Source organism: Podarcis tiliguerta (genome assembly GCF_965153285.1).
Source record: "Podarcis tiliguerta genome assembly, chromosome: 13".
NCBI classification, from domain to species: domain Eukaryota; kingdom Metazoa; phylum Chordata; class Lepidosauria; order Squamata; family Lacertidae; genus Podarcis; species Podarcis tiliguerta.
The window spans coordinates 8803335-8824041 of NC_139546.1; the positions used below are offsets into that span (position 1 = coordinate 8803335).

At 46.2% G+C, this 20707-nt stretch overlaps 1 protein-coding gene across 1 annotated transcript in view; it reads right to left on the bottom strand.

Moving 5' to 3' along the window:
- Nucleotides 1-6450: 6450 nt before the first annotated feature.
- The window catches only part of PARM1 (prostate androgen-regulated mucin-like protein 1), a 44372-nt gene continuing 30115 nt past the window's right edge, over nt 6451-20707 (bottom strand). Inside the window, exons 2-5 of the mRNA XM_083407964.1 lie at nt 14580-15287; nt 10762-10840; nt 8457-8649; nt 6451-8119 (exon numbers count right to left, since the gene is read on the bottom strand). Of these exons, the coding sequence (XP_083264090.1) occupies nt 8565-8649; nt 10762-10840; nt 14580-15287 (872 nt within the window). The 3' untranslated portion in view covers nt 6451-8119; nt 8457-8564. The remainder of the gene's footprint in view (nt 8120-8456; nt 8650-10761; nt 10841-14579; nt 15288-20707) is intronic.

A 20707-nucleotide genomic window follows, 5' to 3' on the forward strand; every position in this document is an offset into this window, starting at 1 on the left:
CTCGGTAGTGGCGCCCGCCCTGTGGAATGCCCTCCCATCAGATGTCAAAGAGATAAACAACTACCTGACATTCAGAAGACATCTGAAGGCAGCCCTGTTCAGGGAAGTTTTTAATGTGTGACATTTTAGTGTATTTTTGGTCTTTGCTGGAAGCCACCCAGAGTGCAGGGTACAAATTAATAATAATAATAAACTGTAACTCTAACTACAAGATAAAACCTGCCTTCAGGACCATACTGTGAACTGAATGTAAGTAAACCTTATCATTCCTTTATAAAAGAAGACTGTTGTCTCATTATTGTTTTTAAGAGGGAACTAAAAGGGATTTAGGGACGCGGGTGGCGCTGTGGGTTAAAGCCTCAGTGCCTAGGGCTTGCTGATCAAAAGGTCGGCGGTTCGAATCCCCGCGGCGGGGTGCGCTCCCGCTGTTCGGTCCCAGCACCTGCCAACCTAGCAGTTCGAAAGCACCCCTGGGTGCAAGTAGATAAATAGGGACCGCTTACTAGCGGGAAGGTAAACGGCGTTTCCGTGTGCGGCTCTGGCTCGCCAGAGCAGCGATGTCACGCTGGCCACGTGACCCGGAAGTGTCTTCGGACAGCGCTGGCCCTTGGCCTCTTTGAGTGAGATGGGCGCACAACCCTAGAGTCTGGCAAGACTGGCCCGTACGGGCAGGGGTACCTTTACCTTTACCTTTAAAAGGGATTTACCAGGAACAATCCAATCTGGACAAGCCAGACTGGGTTGCTTAACTCAAATGATTCTCACAAATCCATCAACCAGCTTCCTGCAATGTGCAAGGGAATGTGCTCTGCTACTAGCTCACTAGCATGAGGAAGGATAATATTTAATCAATATATCCTCTCCTACTATCCTCAACGTTCCCACACTCCTCAGTGGTGGCTTCTCCTAGTCTTTGGAACTCCCTCCCTAGAGAAGGTAGCCTGTCTCCCTCCTTCTTGTCCTTCTTTTGGGAACTGACTGCTTCTAATTAAAGGGCTGGTGCTGTGCTGCATTTATCATAATTGTTGTATGTTTTAATAGATCTCTCTCCTGGCAATACAGTGGTACCTCGGGTTAAGTACTTAATTCGTTCCTGAGGTCTGTTCTTAACCTGAAACTGTTCTTAACCTGAAGCACCACTTTACCTAATGGGGTCTCCTGCTGCTGCCACACGATTTCTGTTCTCATCCTGAAGCAAAGTTCTTAACCTGAGGTACTATTTCTGGGTTGGCGGAGTCTGTAACCTGAAGCAACTGTAACCTGAAGCGTATGTAACCCGAGGTACCACTGTAGCTTTGTCCTTCCAGTTGACACACTTGTTGTCAATGGTATAGTCCAGGGGTAGTCAACCTTTTTATACCTACCGCCCACTAATGCATCTTTCTTGATGGTGAAATTTCCTTACCGCCCACCAGTGCTCGATGGAAGGACTCAGCTTGTGCCGTAGAACCCCCTACCGCCCACCTAGAATCCTGAAACGCCCAGTAGTAGGGTGTAGGGGCCAGGTTGACAACCCCTGGTATAGTCAATCAAATATACAGTATGTATATATAACATATATAACATAGCTACAAGAAAGAAGATTCCACCTAAACATTAGGAAGAACTTCCTGACAGTAAGAGCTGTTTGACAGTGGAATTTGCTGCCAAGGAGTGTGGTGGAGTCTCCTTCTTTGGAGGTCTTTAAGCAGAGGCTTGACAACCATATGTCAGGAGTGCTCTGATGGTGTTTCCTGCTTGGCAGGGGGTTGGACTCGATGGCCCTTGTGGTCTCTTCCAACTGTATGATTCTATGATTCTATGATTCTATATACCCGGTAGTTTGCATATTTTTTTAGATGTGGTTGTGAATGTAGGAAATGCTGTTTGTGGCTGCCGCAGCAGGAAAGAGGCTAATTGCATCTGGTTTTAAGGTGTATGTTGCCTGGCCTAGTTGCCTTTGGAGATAAGATCATTGGACCTGGATTGTTCTCCACGACTTGGCTCTTGACGGTTTCTGACATGGAGATGCCTACGCAGTTAAGTGCCTGGCTGCCCTACTTCCTGTCAGCCTTCATGAAACAGAGCTGCCACTCAGCATCCATTAACAGACAAGTAACCAATTACTTATGTTACATCTAGACACTTAACACTTCACGGCTATAATAAGAGCCTGAGGTGAGTCAATCAGATGTTGTCATCAATGATGACACCTCAGCACACCTGTTCCCTTTCAAAGGTAAAGGTAAAGGAGCCCTGACAGTTAAGTCCAGTTGCAAAGGACTCTGGGGTTGCGGTGCTCATCTTGCTTTATTGGCCAAGGGAGCTGATGTTTCTCCACAGACAGTTTTTCCAGGTCATGTGGCCAGCATGACTAAGCCGCTTCTGGCGAAACCACAGCAGCGCATGGAAACACTGTTTACCTTCCCGCTGGAACGGTACCTATTTATCTACTTGCACTTTGATGTGCTTTCGAACTGCTGGGACTGAGCAACGAGAGCTCACTCTGTCGCGGAGATTTGAACCGCCGACCTTCTGATCAGCAAGCCCTAGGCTCAGTGGTTTACACCACAGCGCCACCCGCGCCCTCTACCTGTCCCCTTATCTGAGGGATATACGCAGGACTGCAAAGTGGCAAACTTGGAGGCGGTCTCCCATATAACGTCATCTGATTTGACATCCTGCCCACAACAGATCCTCATTGGAACAGATGCAAGACTCGCCAGAATTCAGCGGCTTCTGTTACGACTCCAAACGTTTTAATGGATACAGTAGGCCTGCTTATGCTTTTCAGAACAGCCTTGCCAACTTTGCAATTAAAATGCTGGCACGGGGTCAGGGACTGGGATTCCCACAGCAACAGGGCTATTAGCAATGAGTATACTTCTTCCCCCTACATTTTTGTGGCCCTGAAGCTTGAATAGACACGGGGGCCCCTTCGCAACCAGAAGCGAGGTCTGTGCAACCACAGTTATCTTCTTGAATGGGATTGTTCCATGACGGATCACCACACCTTTACAACAGCTGACTCTCAAAAACTTTGGGATTGAAATATATAAATAAAATAATATTTATATATTATTTTATTTATATATTCTGCTCTGACCTCCCCTGGAGTACTGTGTCCAGTTCTGGGCACCACAGTTCAAGAAGGACACTGACAAACTGGAACGTGTCCAGAGGAGGGCAACCAAAATGGTCAAAGGCCTGGAAACGATGCCTTATGAGGAACGGCTAAGGGAGCTGGGCATGTTGAGCCTGGAGAAGAGGAGGTTAAGGGGTGATATGATAGCCATGTTCAAATATATAAAAGGATGTCACATAGAGGAGGGAGAAAGGTTGTTTTCTGCTGCTCCAGAGAAGCGGACACGGAGCAATGGATCCAAACTACAAGAAAGAAGATTCCACCTAAACATTAGGAAGAACTTCCTGACAGTAAGAGCTGTTTGACAGTGGAATTTGCTGCCAAGGAGTGTGGTGGAGTCTCCTTCTTTGGAGGTCTTTAAGCAGAGGCTTGACAACCATATGTCAGGAGTGCTCTGATGGTGTTTCCTGCTTGGCAGGGGGTTGGACTCCATGGCCCTTGTGGTCTCTTCCAACTCTATGATTCTATGAACTCAAATTGATTAATTTGGCTGGGGAAACCCAGCCAGATGGGTGGGGTATAATTATTATTTTACTGTGTATATTTCAACAATCCCAAAGTTTTTGAGAGTCAGCAGCACAGATGTTGTAAAGGTGTGGTGATCTGACATGGAACAATCCCATTCAAGAAGATAAAGCGTGTTCTCCTTCAGGGAGCGCACGTGTTGCGGTGGGGTCTACTGAGCCACCCCTCTGTTACCAGGCAGGGTCTCTAAAGATGGCCTGGGGCAGTGATTGGTTCACTGGGTTGCTGGGGTTAAAGTTATGTTGCAATTTTGGTGGGAGGGGTAAAAGGTTTAAATACTCTGCACGCAGCCTTGTACTTTCTCTTTTGCTGCGTGCAACGGATCACCCGCCCACCCGCCCTAGAGTAAGGGGTTGTTGCATTGATCTTGCTATGCCTGTCATGGGGTCGTCTGCCTTTGAGCAGGGGCCTGGTAGGAATTTTGTCCATCTGGCTGATTGGCTGGGCCATTTGGTTTTTGCCTACTGCGTAGCAAATCGTCACAACTTGTAAGGTTGTGGTTAGGCATTGGTTATAAATTGGTGGAGGAGGGGTTAGGATAGGCTGTGCCTGCCCCTCCATGGTTGCTGCGGAAAGGGAATTCCGTTAAAGGAATCCTGGGGCTTGCCATCTTTTTGTCCAATCCCTGGAATGGGACTAGGGCCGGCAAGCCTTCGGGGAGCAGGCGGGTGAGAGTTGAGGGTCTGTGACTCAGCTCCATTTCTCCCCGACTTGCTTTCCCCCGCACTGTCTTTCAGTGGTGCCCGGAAGTCAGTTCTGTCCCCAGGTGGGGGGACAGATAGTCTTAACCAATGCCTAAACAGCCACTCACGGTTTGTATTTGAATAAAGTTGTGGCCAAAATCATGCCAAAAATCTTAAACAAAAATTACGTGTCTGTTGCGAGTTATTTGGGGGGTGGATTGGGGACCTCGACACGCAACTGTGTGGTTGCACAAACCTCGTTTCTGGTTGCGAAGGGGCCCCAAAAAGTAGGGGGAAGAAATACCCTCATTGCTAACAGCCCTGTTGCTGCGGGAATCCCAGACCCTGACCCCGTGCCAACATTTTAATGCATGCTATTGATTGTGAATGGCATAAGCACACTTAATGGCTGGGTTCTCCTCCAGCAAGCATGGAAGCAAAAGACAGTATAGAACGCTTAGTAAATGCCCAGTGCTAGTTCCCAGATTTCCCTCTTCCCGCTTTTAGCCATGTGCTCTCTAGCTCCCTCCCTCAAACCATTCCCATAGTTCCTGTGGGCAGTATTTCTTTTTGAGGTTTCCCATCACCTCCTAATTATTTTATTCAGGCTTGCTTTCTTGGATGTGCTTAAGACTGTGCCCTTCATACTCTGTGGATGATGACAGCAGTGTCTGAAATTTGCCAAGTGAAATTTTGCACCAGGCTACTAGCCACTTAGGGACGCAGGTGGCGCTGTGAGTTAAACCACAGAGCCTAGGACTTGCCGATCAGAAGGACGGCGGTTCAAATCCCCGCAACGGGGTGAGCTCTCATTGCTCAGTCCCAGCTCCTGCCAACCTAGCAGTTCAAAAGCACGTCAAAGTGCAAGTAGATAAATAGGTACTGCTCCGACAGGAAGGTAAATGGCGTTTCCGTGCGCTGCTCTGGTTCGCCAGAAGCGGCTTAGTCATGCTGGCCACATGACCCGGAAGCTGTACGCCGGCTCCCTCAGCCAATAAAGCGAGATGAGCACCACAACCCCAGTCGGCCACGACTGGACCTAACGGCTAGGGGTCCTTTTTTATTGGCCACTTGCGACCAAATGAAGATGCCAGGACTTCTTCATCATCTGGGGATCACTGGATCTTGGCTGTTTTCACACACTAATAACACTTTAGAATTCTATCAGTGATATTTTATCTGCACAATCAGAATGAATTTCAGGAACCAAAAAGCCGTATTGAAAATTACTACGTTGGAGCCGTCTGGTCCTCAAATGGCAAACTAGATGTTTTGGTGACTGTAACCCTGGTTTAAGGAGTTATATATCTGAGTTTGGGACGCGAGTGGTGCTGTGGGTAAAAGCCTCAGCGCCTAGGGCTTGCCGATCGAAAGGTTGGCGGTTCGAATCCCCGCGGCGGGGTGAGCTCCCATTGTTCGGTCTCAGCGCCTGCCAACCTAGCAGTTCGAAAGCACTCCCGGGTGCAAGTAGATAAATAGGGACCGCTTACTAGCGGGAAGGTAAACGGCGTTTCCGTGTGTGGCTCTGGCTTGCCAGAGCAGCGATGTCACGCTGGCCACGTGACCCGGAAGTGTCTTCGGACAGCGCTGGCCCTTGGCCTCTTTGAGTGAGATGGGCGCACAACCCTAGAGTCTGTCAAGACTGGCCCGTACGGGCAGGGGTACCTTTACCTTTACCTTTATATCTGAGTTTCTAACACTGGCATGGTATTACTGTGAAGGTTTTGCTACGGAAGAGAGCTAAAATGGGGGGAAGACCTACTCCTAGCACTTAGACGTGACCAACAGCTTTGCAAAGCAACAATGGGGAAGCAATTTTTTAAAGGTTAGTAAGAAAGCAAGGCTGTGCACACAATCCAGTTATTCTGCATTCAATGTGCTCCCAAACTGGTTTGGGAAGTGGCACATGACATTGGCCACAATCCATCTTTATCCCGTCCTTTCTTTTGAAAGACTGTGTTTTGATGCATTTCCCCCCAAATCCAGCTTCGAGGCAGACTGAGAAAAGCAATGGCCTGGCTGTGCTTTAAGCTGGCAATGTGTATGCAGCCCCATACTCTGTGCTAACTTCTGTTTAACAGGTTTGCTTCTATAGGAAAAAAGCGTGAAAGAGAGATCTTTATTATTGTCAAAGTTTATTTGTAGTGCAAACAAGTAGCTGTTTAGCTTCTGGGAGGGGGGAATCAATTCCCCCCCCCCTTACACTGTGCACTAAAGAGTTTAGCACAAGAATCTTCCTCCATCCAGCTTTTAATGCAAAAAAGTTGCAGAGACAAGAGTGCTACGAAACAGAAAAACGAAAAAAACACAGAAACACAGGTGTTTTGCTGGAGGTTCATACGGTGTCTCTGCCATCCAGCACAGCAGCAACTTTTTAAATGTGCGAGAATCATTCCTTCGTTCCTCACTTGTCCTAGCATCTAGCCACACACGTTGCCCTATCTTTTTGGGGGTTGATATAAAAATAAAAGGAGGGCACCACCCCCCCCCAACTCTGGATAATTATGTTGTTCAAACCTCATTGTGACAGCAGACTTGCTTGCAAAATCAATTCAATGTACCAATGTGACTTTGTGCCCTTAAAAATGGAAGGGAAGGAGATAAAAAAAAAACAACTGGTAGACTTTGCATACTGAGAAGGCAGAAAGCAACCCTGTAGTACTGAAAATGTCTTTTCTGAAATGGAATCCTTCTTTCCTACTTTCTATAATGGAAAATACACCGAAGGCTTGTGTCTAGGGTTCAGCTTAATGTTAGCCGCCATCGGCTGGAACTCAATAATGCAGAATGAGGTGTTTTTACTTCTATTTGGCTTGAGAAGTTTTGATTCGTAATGCAAATTATCCGCTGGCCTCCGCTACCTTTGCATTACAAACCTGCCTTTTCTGCTTTTTCCTAAGCTATATGCACAGAGAGGCTCAAAAGGCGAGGACCCCCTTATCTAACACCCTTCTGAAAACATGTCTGAACTGACAAGGAACAAACTTGGGGTGTGGAAAAGTAGCCCTTGAGAGTTTGCTTTTGCAAATGGTCCCCACAAAACAAACTTTATTGGAGACAATTCCATGTATTTGGGAAGTAACAATAACTTTACCAAGAGCTGGTGGGCTCATGACTTAACACTGGGCTTCAATAAATTTCCAAAAACAATTGCCCAAACTGTAATAGATTTTTGTGAAAGGAGGCCCCAATGAACTGGACACTATAGAAGGCTGGGCAGGGGCGCAGGACACCAGACTGCCATTTGTGGCTCTAGCCCCTATTACTGTTAGCGTTACATTCTGCTTTTCTCTAGCGAAACATTTGACAAGAACTTCAGTGCTGAATCAGGTCGCTCCAACCTTCAGCTGAATTCTAATCAGAACGCTTTCTTAAGGAGACAAACTGGAAAAGGCAATTAAAGCAAGAACCAAGATCTGCCATTTAATTCTGGGAGACCCCTGAGCAACTTCGAATTTTTGCTATCTGACAACTCTAAAAGGTCACATTCTTCATTGCAGGTCTCCTGTTACAACCGAGTTGCTGGGAGCCCAAACAGCCACAGCAGAACTGGTGGCGAAACTTTCCACGGACTTCGTTCCTTTTTGCAGGAATCCTTATCACTTTGCAGAACGTTAGGGTTTGGAGGCAACAGCACCCGCAAGCAAGTATTCTCGTAGCTACGGATTCCAACTCTTGCTTGATTTGTTGCTGAACGCTCCACTCTGGTTGGCGCGTTTTTCGTTTGGGGCCTGCGCTGCAAAAAGGTATGGTGACAACGCATCGGCAGAAACAGCAGGAGGAGCAACAACACGGCAGTGGCGTAGCGTGGGTTGTCAGCACCCGGGGCAAGGCAAGTAATTTGCGCCCCCTAACCCGGGGCAAGGCAAGTAATTTGCACCCCCCGCTGCACTGTCCCTCCCCCAGATAGTCCCTCGCTCTCTCTCCGCACCACACGCCTGGCACCCTCCCCTCCACAGTGGGCGGCGACCCGGCAGCTCGGATCGGATTCGCACAGCCAGCACTGCAGTGAGAGAGAGTGAGTGAGCCAGGTAGGGGCAGAGAGCTGCGAGTGCGAGCGCGCCCCCCCAGATGTTGCGCCCGGTGCGGCCGGCCCCCCCTGCACCCCCCACGCTACGCCACTGCAACACGGACATTGTATGCTGAAGGATTATCGGACTATGGCGCTTTTAGTGAAATAAGTGCTTCATAAATACACGCGCAGTTTTTGGCTTTGATGGATTCTCCTCCATTTAAGAGTCGTCATAGAGAGGGTTGTTGTAGTTTCCCCAGGATCCATAGTCGTGGTCATCCAAGAGTCTTCCATACGAAGAATGCCTGAGGGCGAAACAGAAACAGCATCGTATGCTAGTCAACCTATGCTTATTACAGAAATGTAAGATTCTGGAGTAAAAATTATAACAAAAACAATCCCTCTTTCACCTGCCTCCTCCCTCTGTCCTTTTGGGGATTGTGCTTCCATTACTTAAAACATCCAGGCTGATCAGACATTTAAAAGTGCTTGTGAAAGGACTGCTATCTTAGAAGATCAAATTGTGATTACAGTGGTAGCTCGGTTTACGAACTTAATCCGTTCCGGAAGTCTGTTCTTAAACCAAACCCGTTATTAAAGCGAGGAACATTTTTCCTAATGAGGCCTCCTGACGCCGGTGCCTTTCCACAGTTCAGATTCCGTTCTTAGACTGAGGTAAAGTTCTCAAACCGGGACACTACTTCCGGTTTTGCGGAGTCCGTAAACCGAATAGTTCATAAACAGGACTGTTCTTAAACTGAGGTACCACTGTAATTTAAAAAGTAGATCTAAGGATTTTAGCAGACCACAACCTTAACATGAGTCAACGGTGTGATGCAGCAGCTGTTCTAGGGTACATCAACAGGAGTCTAGTGTCCACATCAAGGGAAGTAATAGTCCCACTCTATTCTGCTTTGGTCAGACCCCATTTGGAGCACTGTGTCCCGTTCTGCGCAGCAGAAGAATATTGACAAACTGGAGCGTTTGCAGAGGAAGGTGACCAAGATGATCAAGGGTCTGGAAACCAAGCCAAGGAATGGTTGAGGGAGTTAATATGTTCAGCCTGGATAAGAGGAGACCAAATGGAGGCATGATAAAAAGGTAAAGGACCCCTGACAGTTAAGTCCAGTCACGAACGACTCTGGGGTTGCAGCGCTCATCTCGCTTTACTGGCAGAGGGAACTGATGTTTGTCCGCAGTTTTTCTGGGTCATGACTAAGCCACTTCTGGTGAACCAGAGCAGCGCATGGAAACTCCATTTACCTTCCCGCTGGAGTGGTACCTATTTATCTACTTGCACTTTGACGTGCTTTCGAGCTGCTAGGTTGGCAGGAGCAGGGACCGAGCAACGGAAGCTCACCCCGTCGCAGGGATTTGAACCGCCGACCTTCTGATCGGCAAACCCAAGGCTCTGTGGTTTAACCCACAGCGCCACCCGCATCCCTTTTTAAGTTATGATAGCCATCTTCAAATATCTAAAGGCCTATAACATATAGAGGATGGAGCAAGCTTGTTTTCGCCTGCTCCGGAGGGTGGGTCTCAAAACCAATGGCTTCAAGTTATAAGAAAGGAGATATCGACTAAAGATCAGAGAAGGACTTTCTGACAGTTAGAGCTGTTCGACAGTGGAGCTGATGGACTCTCCTTCCTTGGAGTTGTTAAAGCAGAGGTTGAGTGGCCATCTCTCATGGATGCTTTAGTGGAGATTCCTGCATTGTAGGAGGCTGAAGACCTTCAAGGTCCCTTCCAATTCTAGGATTCTAAGTTTCTCACCTGTGGTAGCCTGTTGTCAGTTTGCTGTTGCGTTTGGTTATCGGTTGATACTTCTATTGTTCTTGGGTTTTGGCACAGCTTCTGTATGCCTCCCTGGGAATACTTTGGGATTGGGTACTCCTCATCAGTGGGACACGGGTGGCGCTGTGGGTTAAACCACAGAGCCTAGGACTTGCCAATCAGAAGGTCGGCGGTTCGAATCCCTGCGACGGGGTGAGCTCCCATTGCTCGGTCCCTGCTCCTGCCAACCTAGCAGTTCAAAAGCACGTCAAAGTGCAAGTAGATAAATAGGTACCGCTCCAGCGGGAAGGTAAACGGCGTTTCCGTGCGCTGCTCTGGTTCACCAGAAGCAGCTTAGTCATGCCGGCCACATGACCCGGAAGCTGTACGCCGGCTCCCTCGGCCCATAAAGTGAGATGAGTAACCCCAGAGTCGGCCACGACTGGACCTAATGGTCAGGGGTCCCTTTACCTTTACCTTACTCCTCACCAGGTGTCTATATGCTATCTGGATAAGAAGTGAATTTTATAGGGGCTCTTTCCACTTTCAGCTGTGGAGGAGTGACTGTAAGAACCATAGTTAAGAAGCCAGCCTCTCCCCAAGGAACTACTGCCTCTCCTCTAAGTAAAGGCACCAATTCTTACCTGATCTTCAGGAATGCGGCTATGCCAAACACCAACAGAACCAGTGCAATCACTGTGATGGTAATAGCTGCAATGCTACCTGCACAACAAAGGAGATGCATCAGACATCACAGTTTCACCTTCAGCCATCCAGATTATTATTATTATTATTTTTATAATAATATTTATTCATAGTTTTATAATTACAGAAGAAAAAAAGAAAGAATACGAGAGGGGAAAAAACAATAAAAAAAATAACAAACAGTACATCAAAAATAGAAAAAAAAAATACATCAAGACAACAAGAAAAAACAAAAACATTTAAAAACACATCCAATTTCCATCTTTATCTTTCATTTACTTGTTTCCTCGACTTCCTCACACCTTCCTTATTTGTATTCTAGTTCAACTTAGCTAATTCAGCAAATCCTTTCCCTCTTTCTCAATTTTTTGTTCTATAATTTATCTTAACACAATCTAACTTTAAATTTTCCACTTTAACCCTTTAACAATCAGTTTTTGCTTAAATCTTTATAACATTTCTGCTAAAACCTTATAACTTCATTCCAGTATTCTTCTAACATTCATTAATTTTACAGTATTTCTGTAAATATACTTTAAATTTTTTCCAATCTTCTTCCATCGACTCTTCTCCCTGGTCTCGGATTCTGCCAGTCATTTCCGCCATTTCCATGTAGTCCATCAGCTTCACAACCATCCAGATTATTTTTCATCCTACGATTCAGTCTGCAGGCACACTGCCCTCTAATGTAGAAAACGTGGCAAACCAAGGAAGCTTTCAGCACGGAGTGCTCAAAGCATATTAAGCGTTGACTCCAAATCCTGCGATTTGAAAATCTGCACGCACGCAGGCAGACAGTGTGGCGTAATTATAATAGCCACTAGGACCTAAATAGCGCCTTCCTTCTCTGAGGTCAGTCCTATCATCCTCCGATTTAAGCAGCAGAGGTGAGGGGGAGAGAAAATGGTTGCTTGCTTCAGGCCATCAAGTGACGTTATGGCTATGAGATTTAATCTCTGGGGCTTTGAACTTCTGCGTTCAAAGCCTGTGCGTTCTTATTAAGTGGCTAACTGCTATTCCAGCTTTAATACTAGCTTGTAAAAGCAAATGAGAGGGACTGGGGGACGACGTTAATCTTTGTAGTGGGGGAAAAAGAACCAATGACTGCCTGAGTACTAGAGGCCCTCTATCTGCTCTTTCTCTCCTTGTCTCATTCACCAAAGACAGCCTAGTAGGTCCCATGTCTTTAAGGTACTTTCAAAGTCAAGACTGGAGAACCTGTGGCTCTCCACTTGCTGGGGCTCCAATTCCCATCAGCCCCAGTCAATGGTCAGAGAGGATGGGAGCTGCAGTCTAACAATATCTGAACTGAGGGTCCTGGCTGATAGCCAGGTTCTGCGCCCAGATTTGTAGGCACAGATAACCCTCTGGAATAAAATAGCTTACTAGGGAAATGCTGAAGTGACACCTGGCTTGAGAGCAGTACATGTGAAAAGGATCTAGGAGTCTTGGTTGACCACAAACTTGACATGAGCCAACAGTGTGACGCGGCAGCTAAAAAAGCCAATGCAATTCTGGGCTGCATCAATAGGAGTATAGCATCTAGATCAAGGGAAGTAATAGTGCCACTGTATTCTGCTCTGGTCAGACCTCACCTGGAGTACTGTGTCCAGTTCTGGGCACCACAGTTCAAGAAGGACACTGACAAACTGGAACGTGTCCAGAGGAGGGCAACCAAAATGGTCAAAGGCCTGGAAACGATGCCTTATGAGGAATGGCTAAGGGAGCTGGGCATGTTTAGCCTGGAGAAGAGGAGGTTAAGGGGTGATATGATAGCCATGTTCAAATATATAAAAGGATGTCACATAGAGGAGGGAGAAAGGTTGTTTTCTGCTGCTCCAGAGAAGCAGACACGGAGCAATGGATCCAAACTACAAGAAAGAAGATTCCACCTAAACATTAGGAAGAACTTCCTGACAGTAAGAGCTGTTCAACAGTGGAATTTGCTGCCAAGGAGTGTGGTGGAGTCTCCTTCTTTGGAGGTCTTTAAGCAGAGGCTTGACAACCATATGTCAGGAGTGCTCTGATGGTGTTTCCTGCTTGGCAGGGGGTTGGACTCGATGGCCCTTGTGGTCTCTTCCAACTCTATGATTCTATGATTCTATGAAGTTGCCCTTTGGGGGTGCCTCAGGGTCAATTTTTATGGTAGCCCAAATCTCAGTTGTACGGGTGTATGTATATATCTCAATTAAACTCATGAGCTATTGCTGCAATCCGCTCTGATTGTATATTTTATCTTTATGAACTCTGTTTTTATTGTGTTATGCGAGCTGGTCTTTGGCCGTAATAAATTATCTATCCATCTGTGAACTGAGGGTCACAGGTCCCATTCTGGTCCAATAAACACGGAAGCCCACCATCTTAGCTGTGTGTCCTGGAAGACCTGCTAGATTTTTTCCACCTAGCGTGAGAGGGCAAGGCCCTGACTGAGTGACAAAAACTGAAGCTGCTGAACAGATGCTTGGGCTGGGGTATTGTTCGGGTTTCTTTTTGTTGCTCTTATTGATATTAATTTGGTGGATCTTTATTTTTCGATCTTATGCTTTATGTGGAAACTGTTCAGTTTGGTTGTGTGCTTTTCTACGTGTTTTATTTATTGCTCATGACTATTTTGTTATATTTGTAATTATGTAAATCTTTCCACGTAGTAAGTTGCCTCGAGTGTGCTTTTAATTATGGAAAGGCGGCATACAAATGAAATTATAATGATATTAAGGATTTATTTACAGCTTTCAAGAATGATCTCTGCGACTTCCACGATTATGATTTAAACTCTACAGATGAATTCAGACGTCTAAACCATGGTTAAGTTTAATTTGCTCTGGCCTGTTGTGTGAATTGACATGACATGGTTTGCAATTGGCTGGCAAACCAAAATTGGGAACTACAGGGAGAATCTGTTAATAATTTATATTTTATTCTTGGCTTCTTCCCCTGCCAGATAAATTCAGAAATATATTTTTGCAGTGACTGAGGGCCAGACAGAAGCATTATAACCCTGGTTTATTCTAATTATGATCTGGCGTGAGGCATGCATGGAGTGATGGGAGAAGCACAATAGTTGTGGCCATCGCTCTACAAATTGCTGCATCACAGACAGAAAGAGATAGGAATGCACCTTCAAAGTTGAGGGCTGAGAGGACGGCTAAAGAAAGCAAACAGCTCTAAACCACGGCTTGCCTATTATATATTGTAGTCTGGGTTCTATGCTATGGTGAATAACAAACCGTGGGTTAATACAAGGCCTGCACTGAGTCCATTTTTCAGAAGATAAGCGAGAACGTTAAAATATATCAGAGTGGACAGAAATTTTTTAGTAGGTTTGTTCTGTTGTGTATTATTATTAATTAAATTTACTGGTTGCTTTTGCTTGCCAAAGGCAACTCAAAGTGACTTAAAAACAAAACAAGCAAAAACCCACATAGATATATTAACACACCCAATTAAAACAATACATTAAAAAAGCCCCATGCACTCTTTAGAGGGCACAGGCCTGGTTAAAGAGGAAAATGGATGCATCCTTTTCTATTTTGACATTTATTTATTTTTTGGGGGGGGGAATAATCTGTCTTGAGTCTTTCCCATTTATAATAATAATAATAATAATAATAATAATAATAATAATAATAATAATAATAATAATAATAATTTAAAACAATAATTTAGGGAGCCTTATGAACGCCCTAAAACAGACAACAATAAGCCGCAAGGTCGACAAAACCATTGCCGTGCAAAGCGCGGAAACAGACAAACTCACCCGAACTCAAGGCCCGTTGAACTTCTTGTATGGTTACCCCCACAGAGAACGTGGTGCTGCCAGTAGGGGAGGTCGCTGGAGTAGCCTTACTTGACATAGCCGCTTGCGAAGAAAGAGTAACCCCTTGCGTGGAGCCCGGGGAGGATGCTGCCACAGATGTCTCTCCAGATGTTGCCTCTCCAGTAGGGCGTTGGCTGGAGGACACAGCTGCTGGAGATGTTCCGGCACTCGGCACTTGGGTGGTGCTTAGATAGGTGGTGTTAGTAGGAAAAGGGTTGGTGGACGATCCATTTAGAGTAGGCGAAGAGCCGACTGGTGTGGTTTCCGAGTGAGGAATGGCGCCTGTGACCTGGCCGGCAACTGATGTCGCAGGGGCTGATGTGTCTTCCGTGGTTTGTAATCCAGTGTTTGGCTGCGGTGATGAATGGGTTGCTGCTGAGCTATCCGGCGCCGTTGCTCTTGACAGGGGCGTTACAGCTGAAACGGAGTTTGCAGTCAAAGCTTCCACAGTGGTGTTAGGAGTAGTGGCGCTATCGTGCATTGAAAATCTCCATGGGAGCGAAACTGTCGTGGAGGCTCCCTTCTGGGTGCTCAAAGGAGTGCCAACACTGGTTGTAGCAGCGGAATCGTTAAATTCTCTTGTTTCGGAGGGAACCGTGCTTGAGGGAGTAGGTGGACCAGATGAAGAGGCACAGGAGACATTGAAGCCTGCACAGGTGAAGCACACACACAAATATTATTACCTTCTAGATTTATAACCAGTTGGCCGTATTATTAGCGTGACCGGGAAACAGAATCTGGAGGGGATGGGTGGGCGATGCAGGTAGATTGGAAGGGCTGTGAAGGAAGGAAGGAGGCTGGATTCTCAATGACCAAAGCAGGGATATTGCAGGTTGAGTTCCCCAACCCAACAGTGCCTCTGAATCACCTCTATACTTTCTCCCATCTAAATGAATGGTTTACCTGAGGCCCTTCACCAGGTGTTGCCAGGTATCAGAAGGCGACATATCTGACTGATGGAGAAAAGACCTTTTCTGTGGTGGCACCTCAGTTGTGAAGTTGCTTCTCCAGGCAAATTCACTTGGCACTATCAATGCATTTTGAATGTCAGGCAAAATTTGCCCGGTTAATAAAAACAGTGTTCTTTTATTGCTGTTTGAAAGGTCCATATAGTTAAAGCTATGGTTTTCCCAGTAGTGATGTATGGAAGTGAGAGCTGGACCATAAAGAAGGCTGATCACCGAAGAATTGATGCTTTTGAATTACGGTGCTGGAGGAGACTCTTGAGAGTCCCATGGACTGCAAGAAGATCAATCCTATCTATTCTTAAGGAAATCAGCCCTGAGTGCTCACTGTAAGGACAGATCCTGAAGCTGAGGCTCCAAGACTTTGGCCACCTCATGAGAAGAGAAGACTCCCTGGAAAAGACCCTGATGTTGGGAAAGATGGAGGGCACAAGGAGAAGGCGACGACAGAGGACGAGATGGTTGGACAGTGTTCTCGAAGCTACAAACATGAGTCTGACCAAACTGCGGGAGGCAGTGGAAGACAGGAGTGCCTGGCGTGCTCTGGTCCGTGGGGTCACAAAGAGTCGGACACGACTAAACGACTAAACAACAACAACAAAGAGGATCCCACCGCCGTATACCAACTGTGGCAGATCCCACCTATGTACACACTCTGTAGTAACTATCACAGGTTATCTTTTGGATTTTGTGTGAGGAAATACTTACTCAGACAAAAGCTGAATGAATAAGAAATATTTATTATATAGAACAAAGTGGATAAAACAAAGGATGTTATCAGGAGATAATGTCCTTTCAGGAAACAGTTAACCTATTAATAATTATACTAAATCGAACGGATGTTAAAGTAAAGGGAAAGGTAAAGGACCCCTGACAGTTAAGTCCAGTCGCGACCAATATATGTTATATTGTTTGCTAAGAAAATTATGTGTCTATAGTTATTCCTGTGTGTAATTTGGTATTTGTGTTTCTTTTTTCTTGTCGGTGGTCCAAAGTAGTGCATCAAAAACTACTTACATGTGGCCTACAAGCACAGCATCTCCTGAAAGTGGGTCTCCCCAAGGCAAAAACCATTATCGATCAGCGCTTGAAGGTTATTGAGCAGCAGAATAATCTGGCCTATATTAAGAAATTTAGTGCTTGGTACGCTTATCTGCCCCCCTCCCATTTTGATTTTCGGGCACCTTATTTGTCTACCTTAACCATTCCAAAACTTAGGCGGGCCTTTACACTGGCCAGACTAAATATGTTACCGTCAGCTGTTCTTGAAGGTAGATATCAAAAAATTCCATTTGAGAACCGGCTCTGCCCCTGTGGAGCTGGCTATGTAGAGACGGCGTCACACGTTCTCTTGTCTTGCTCCCTATATAAAGATCTCAGGGACGAGACCATCACGCCGCTCCTATCTGCCATCCCCGGCCACTCTTGCGAAGCCAAATTGTGCTCACTTCTAGCCGACCAGAACAGCTCGACAACAGAGAAGGTTGCCAAATTTATCGAGAGAGCAATGAGACTGAGAGCTGGTATCTGAATGATATCAGTGTGGTCACCCGGATTCCTCGTCTGGGTTTTTATGATTATCATCATTATGTTTTATTATTATTATTTTATTATTTCTGCCAAGTTTTAAGTACTGAGATTATTAATTTACCTTGGGTTTTAATAGGTCACAAGATTTTAACTATATTTGTAATGTACTTCTGTTGGTGTTTGTCTTTTGATGCTATGGCCTGTTGGCTATGCAAATAAAGTTTTATTCATTTCATTTCATTTCTTTTTTCTTGTTGTATCAATAAAAAAATCTTTTTTTAAAAAAAAAAAGTCCAGTCGGGAATGACTCTTGGGTTGCGGTGCTCATCTTGCTTTACTGGCTAACGTTTCTTCGCAGACAGTTTTTCTGGGTCATGTTGCCAGCATAACTAAGCCGCTTCTGGCGAACCAGAGCAGCGCACGGAAACACCGTTTACCTTCCCACCGGAGCGGTACCTATTTATCTACTTGCACTTTGACGTGCTTTCGAACTGCTAGGTTGGCAGGAGCAGGGACTGAGCAACGGGAGCTCACCCCGTTGCAGGGATTCGAACCGCCGACCTTCTGATCAGCAAGCCCTAGGCTTAGTGGTTTAGACCACAGCGCCACAGGCTTCTAATCTAGCACAGCTTCTTTTAAACTTCAGTTGCTTAAGTTTAGTTATTACGCTTCAGGTAGATCTTACAGGTTTCTAGACTAGAAGGTAAATGCTCAGCTTACTTCCAGTTATTCCACTTCTGTTCCATAACTCAGTTGTTGCAACACATCTCACTACTTTGGTTCTTAAACAAGGTGGCCCAACTTTATCAACCACACTCCTGAGGTGCTTCCAGCAGTATAATGGACACAGTGGGTCACCACACCCCTCTTAACTGGTTTGGGCTTCTTCTCCATCTAGGAAGAACACTCCCCTTGTGACTGGGATAAGACCCAAGTAGGCTGTATCCTCACAACTTCTATTTCTCCTGGCTCAAATTCAGCCCTCTGTGGATCAAGCATTCAGCTGTCAGGGGCTAGACGGAGCCTCCATAATTCCTAGCTTCTCCCCACGCTCCACCCCGACTCGCATTAGCAGAGTCAATTGTGAAAAAACGGGCAAATCTAATCAGCCCATCCATGCTGCAAAAACCAACTGGTGGAAAATTTAAGACTCCCGGCTTCCTTTTTGTTTGGCAAAGAACTCACTGAACCCTGCTTAGTATCTGCTTGCCGAAACGTCGCATTTGTCCCATCGAGCTGAACCTTAGCTCATTCATTCTGGAGCGAGCGGAGTCTGCGTGGCTAAATCAAGCCCAATTAACTTCCTGTTTTCAAAGGGTGAAGACAGGCGTAACATTGCAACGGGGACCGCAGCGCGTTTTCCGCCCACAGGGCAAGAACAGAGCTCAGTATGACTTTGCAATTTGTGTCCGTCCCCCCCCCGCAGTTGCATGCCAGCAAGGTGAATGCCGGCTCCTCCCTCGATCTTGGCCTCTCCCTTCAGGGCTCAAGGCAGGCTATCTTTAAATAAAACTAAAGCGAAAGCAGCCCACTCAGCCTGGCTTTATTTGCTCGCCCTTTGTTAGACGAAAAAGTGAAAACTTTCCGAACCGGCCAAACTACTCCAGCGATTGACAGGGAAGTTGTGCCAGCTAACTGGTGTCAGCCGCAGCTGTGGTTTCCCTCAGTTGAGTGGAGCAGATTCTAAAAAGCCGCAGGACGCTTTTATCGTTCATCTTGAAAAATTTATAACGAATGCAATTCCAGCTCCCCTTTGCCTATTGCTCTGCGAATGGTAAATCTGCTTTCAGTACGATTCCTGTCAAGCAATTCCTGTCAGATTTTTATTACCCCAACAAGCGGGGTGGCCCAAGACATTTTGGCACCTGAGGCAAACCGCAAAGTGGTACTTCTCTTTCCCACCCCCCAGTGTACCTCTAGCCAGGAAAGAAAAAGTGAAGATCTACATCAGGACGCAGGTGGCACTATGGGTTAAACCAGAGAGCCTGGGACTTGCTGATCAGAAGGTCAGCGGTTCGAATCTCCCCTTGTTCCTGATGTAAAGGTAAAGGTAAAGGGACCCCTGACCATTAGGTCCAGTCGTGACCGACTCTGGGGTTGTGGTGCTCATCTCGCTTTATTAGCCAAGGGAGCCGGCGTACAGCTTCCGGGTCATGTGGCCAGCATGACTAAGCCGCTTCTGGCGAACCAGAGCAGCGCACGGAAATGCCATTTACCTTCCCGCCGGAGTGGTACCTATTTATCTACTTGCACTGGTGTGCTTTCGAACTGCTAGGTGGGCAGGAGCAAGGACAGAGCAACGGGAGCTCACCCCGTCGCAGGGATCCAAACCGCTGACCTTCTGATCGGCAAGGCCTAGGCTCTGTGGTTTAACCCACAGCGCCACCTGCGTCCCAACAGTATGGTTAGGCAATAATAATAATAATAATTTATTATTTATACCCCACCCATCTGGCTGGGCTTCCCCAGCCACTCTGGGCAGCTTCCAACAAAATATTAAAATACCATAATACATCAAACATTAAAAGCTTCCCTAAACAGGGCTGCCTTCAGATGTCTTCTAAAAGTCTGGTAGTTGTTGTTCTCTTGGACATCTGGTGGTAGGGCGGGTGCCACTACCAAGAAGGCCCTCTGCCTGGTCCCCTGTAACTTGGCTTCACACAGCGAGGGAACCGCCAGAAGGCCCTCGGCGCTGGACCTCAGTGTCCGGGCAGAACGATGAGGGTGGAGACGCTCCTTCAGATATACTGGACTGAGGCCATTTAGGGCTTTAAAGGTCAGCACCAACACTTTGAATTGTGCTCAGAAACGTACTGGGAGCCAATGTAGGTCTTTCAAGACCGGTGTTATGTGGTCTTGGCGGCCGCTCCCAGTCACCAGTCTAGCTGCCGCATTCTGGATTAGTTGTAATTTCCGGGTCACCTTCAAAGGGAGCCCCACGTAGAGCGCATTGCAGTAATCCAAGCAGGAGATAACCAGAGCAACCCACTCACAAAATCAAACAACATAATTATTATTTATTTGGACCTGGGTAGTATTCAATCACGTCACATGTGCCTGTCTTTGGACAGAACTAGATCCTGAAATTATGCCAATTGTATCTCTGTCCACTTGCTTGACAGGAATTGTACTGTCAAGAACTGTCGCTGAAAAATGCAGAACTGCCCTGCAGGGTTAATAATATACGCACTCAAGAACAATTTCTTTTGTCCCTGTGGAAGCATATCTATTAAAAGTCATTATCGCTTTTGTGCTAGGAGGACTACGCGTTCATGAATGAAATTCCTGAACCTTCTGTGCTTCTCTTTGGTGGCAATGAAAAATAGCTAGTATCAAAACTTTCCAGTCCTTCTGAGACTCTTAATACGTTTGTTTGCTCCCTCACACTTTACCGGTAACCATTCGGGACCAGAAGATACTGATCTGCGCATTTCAGATAATCCACAAATTTCTCCCACCCTCAAGATTTCTAAGAGTTGTGTTATTTTTAAGCTTCAAGTGAATTAGTCATGGCAGGTGTTTTCCATTTAAGAGTGAATATAAAGGTAAAGTAAAGGTACCCCTGCCAGTACG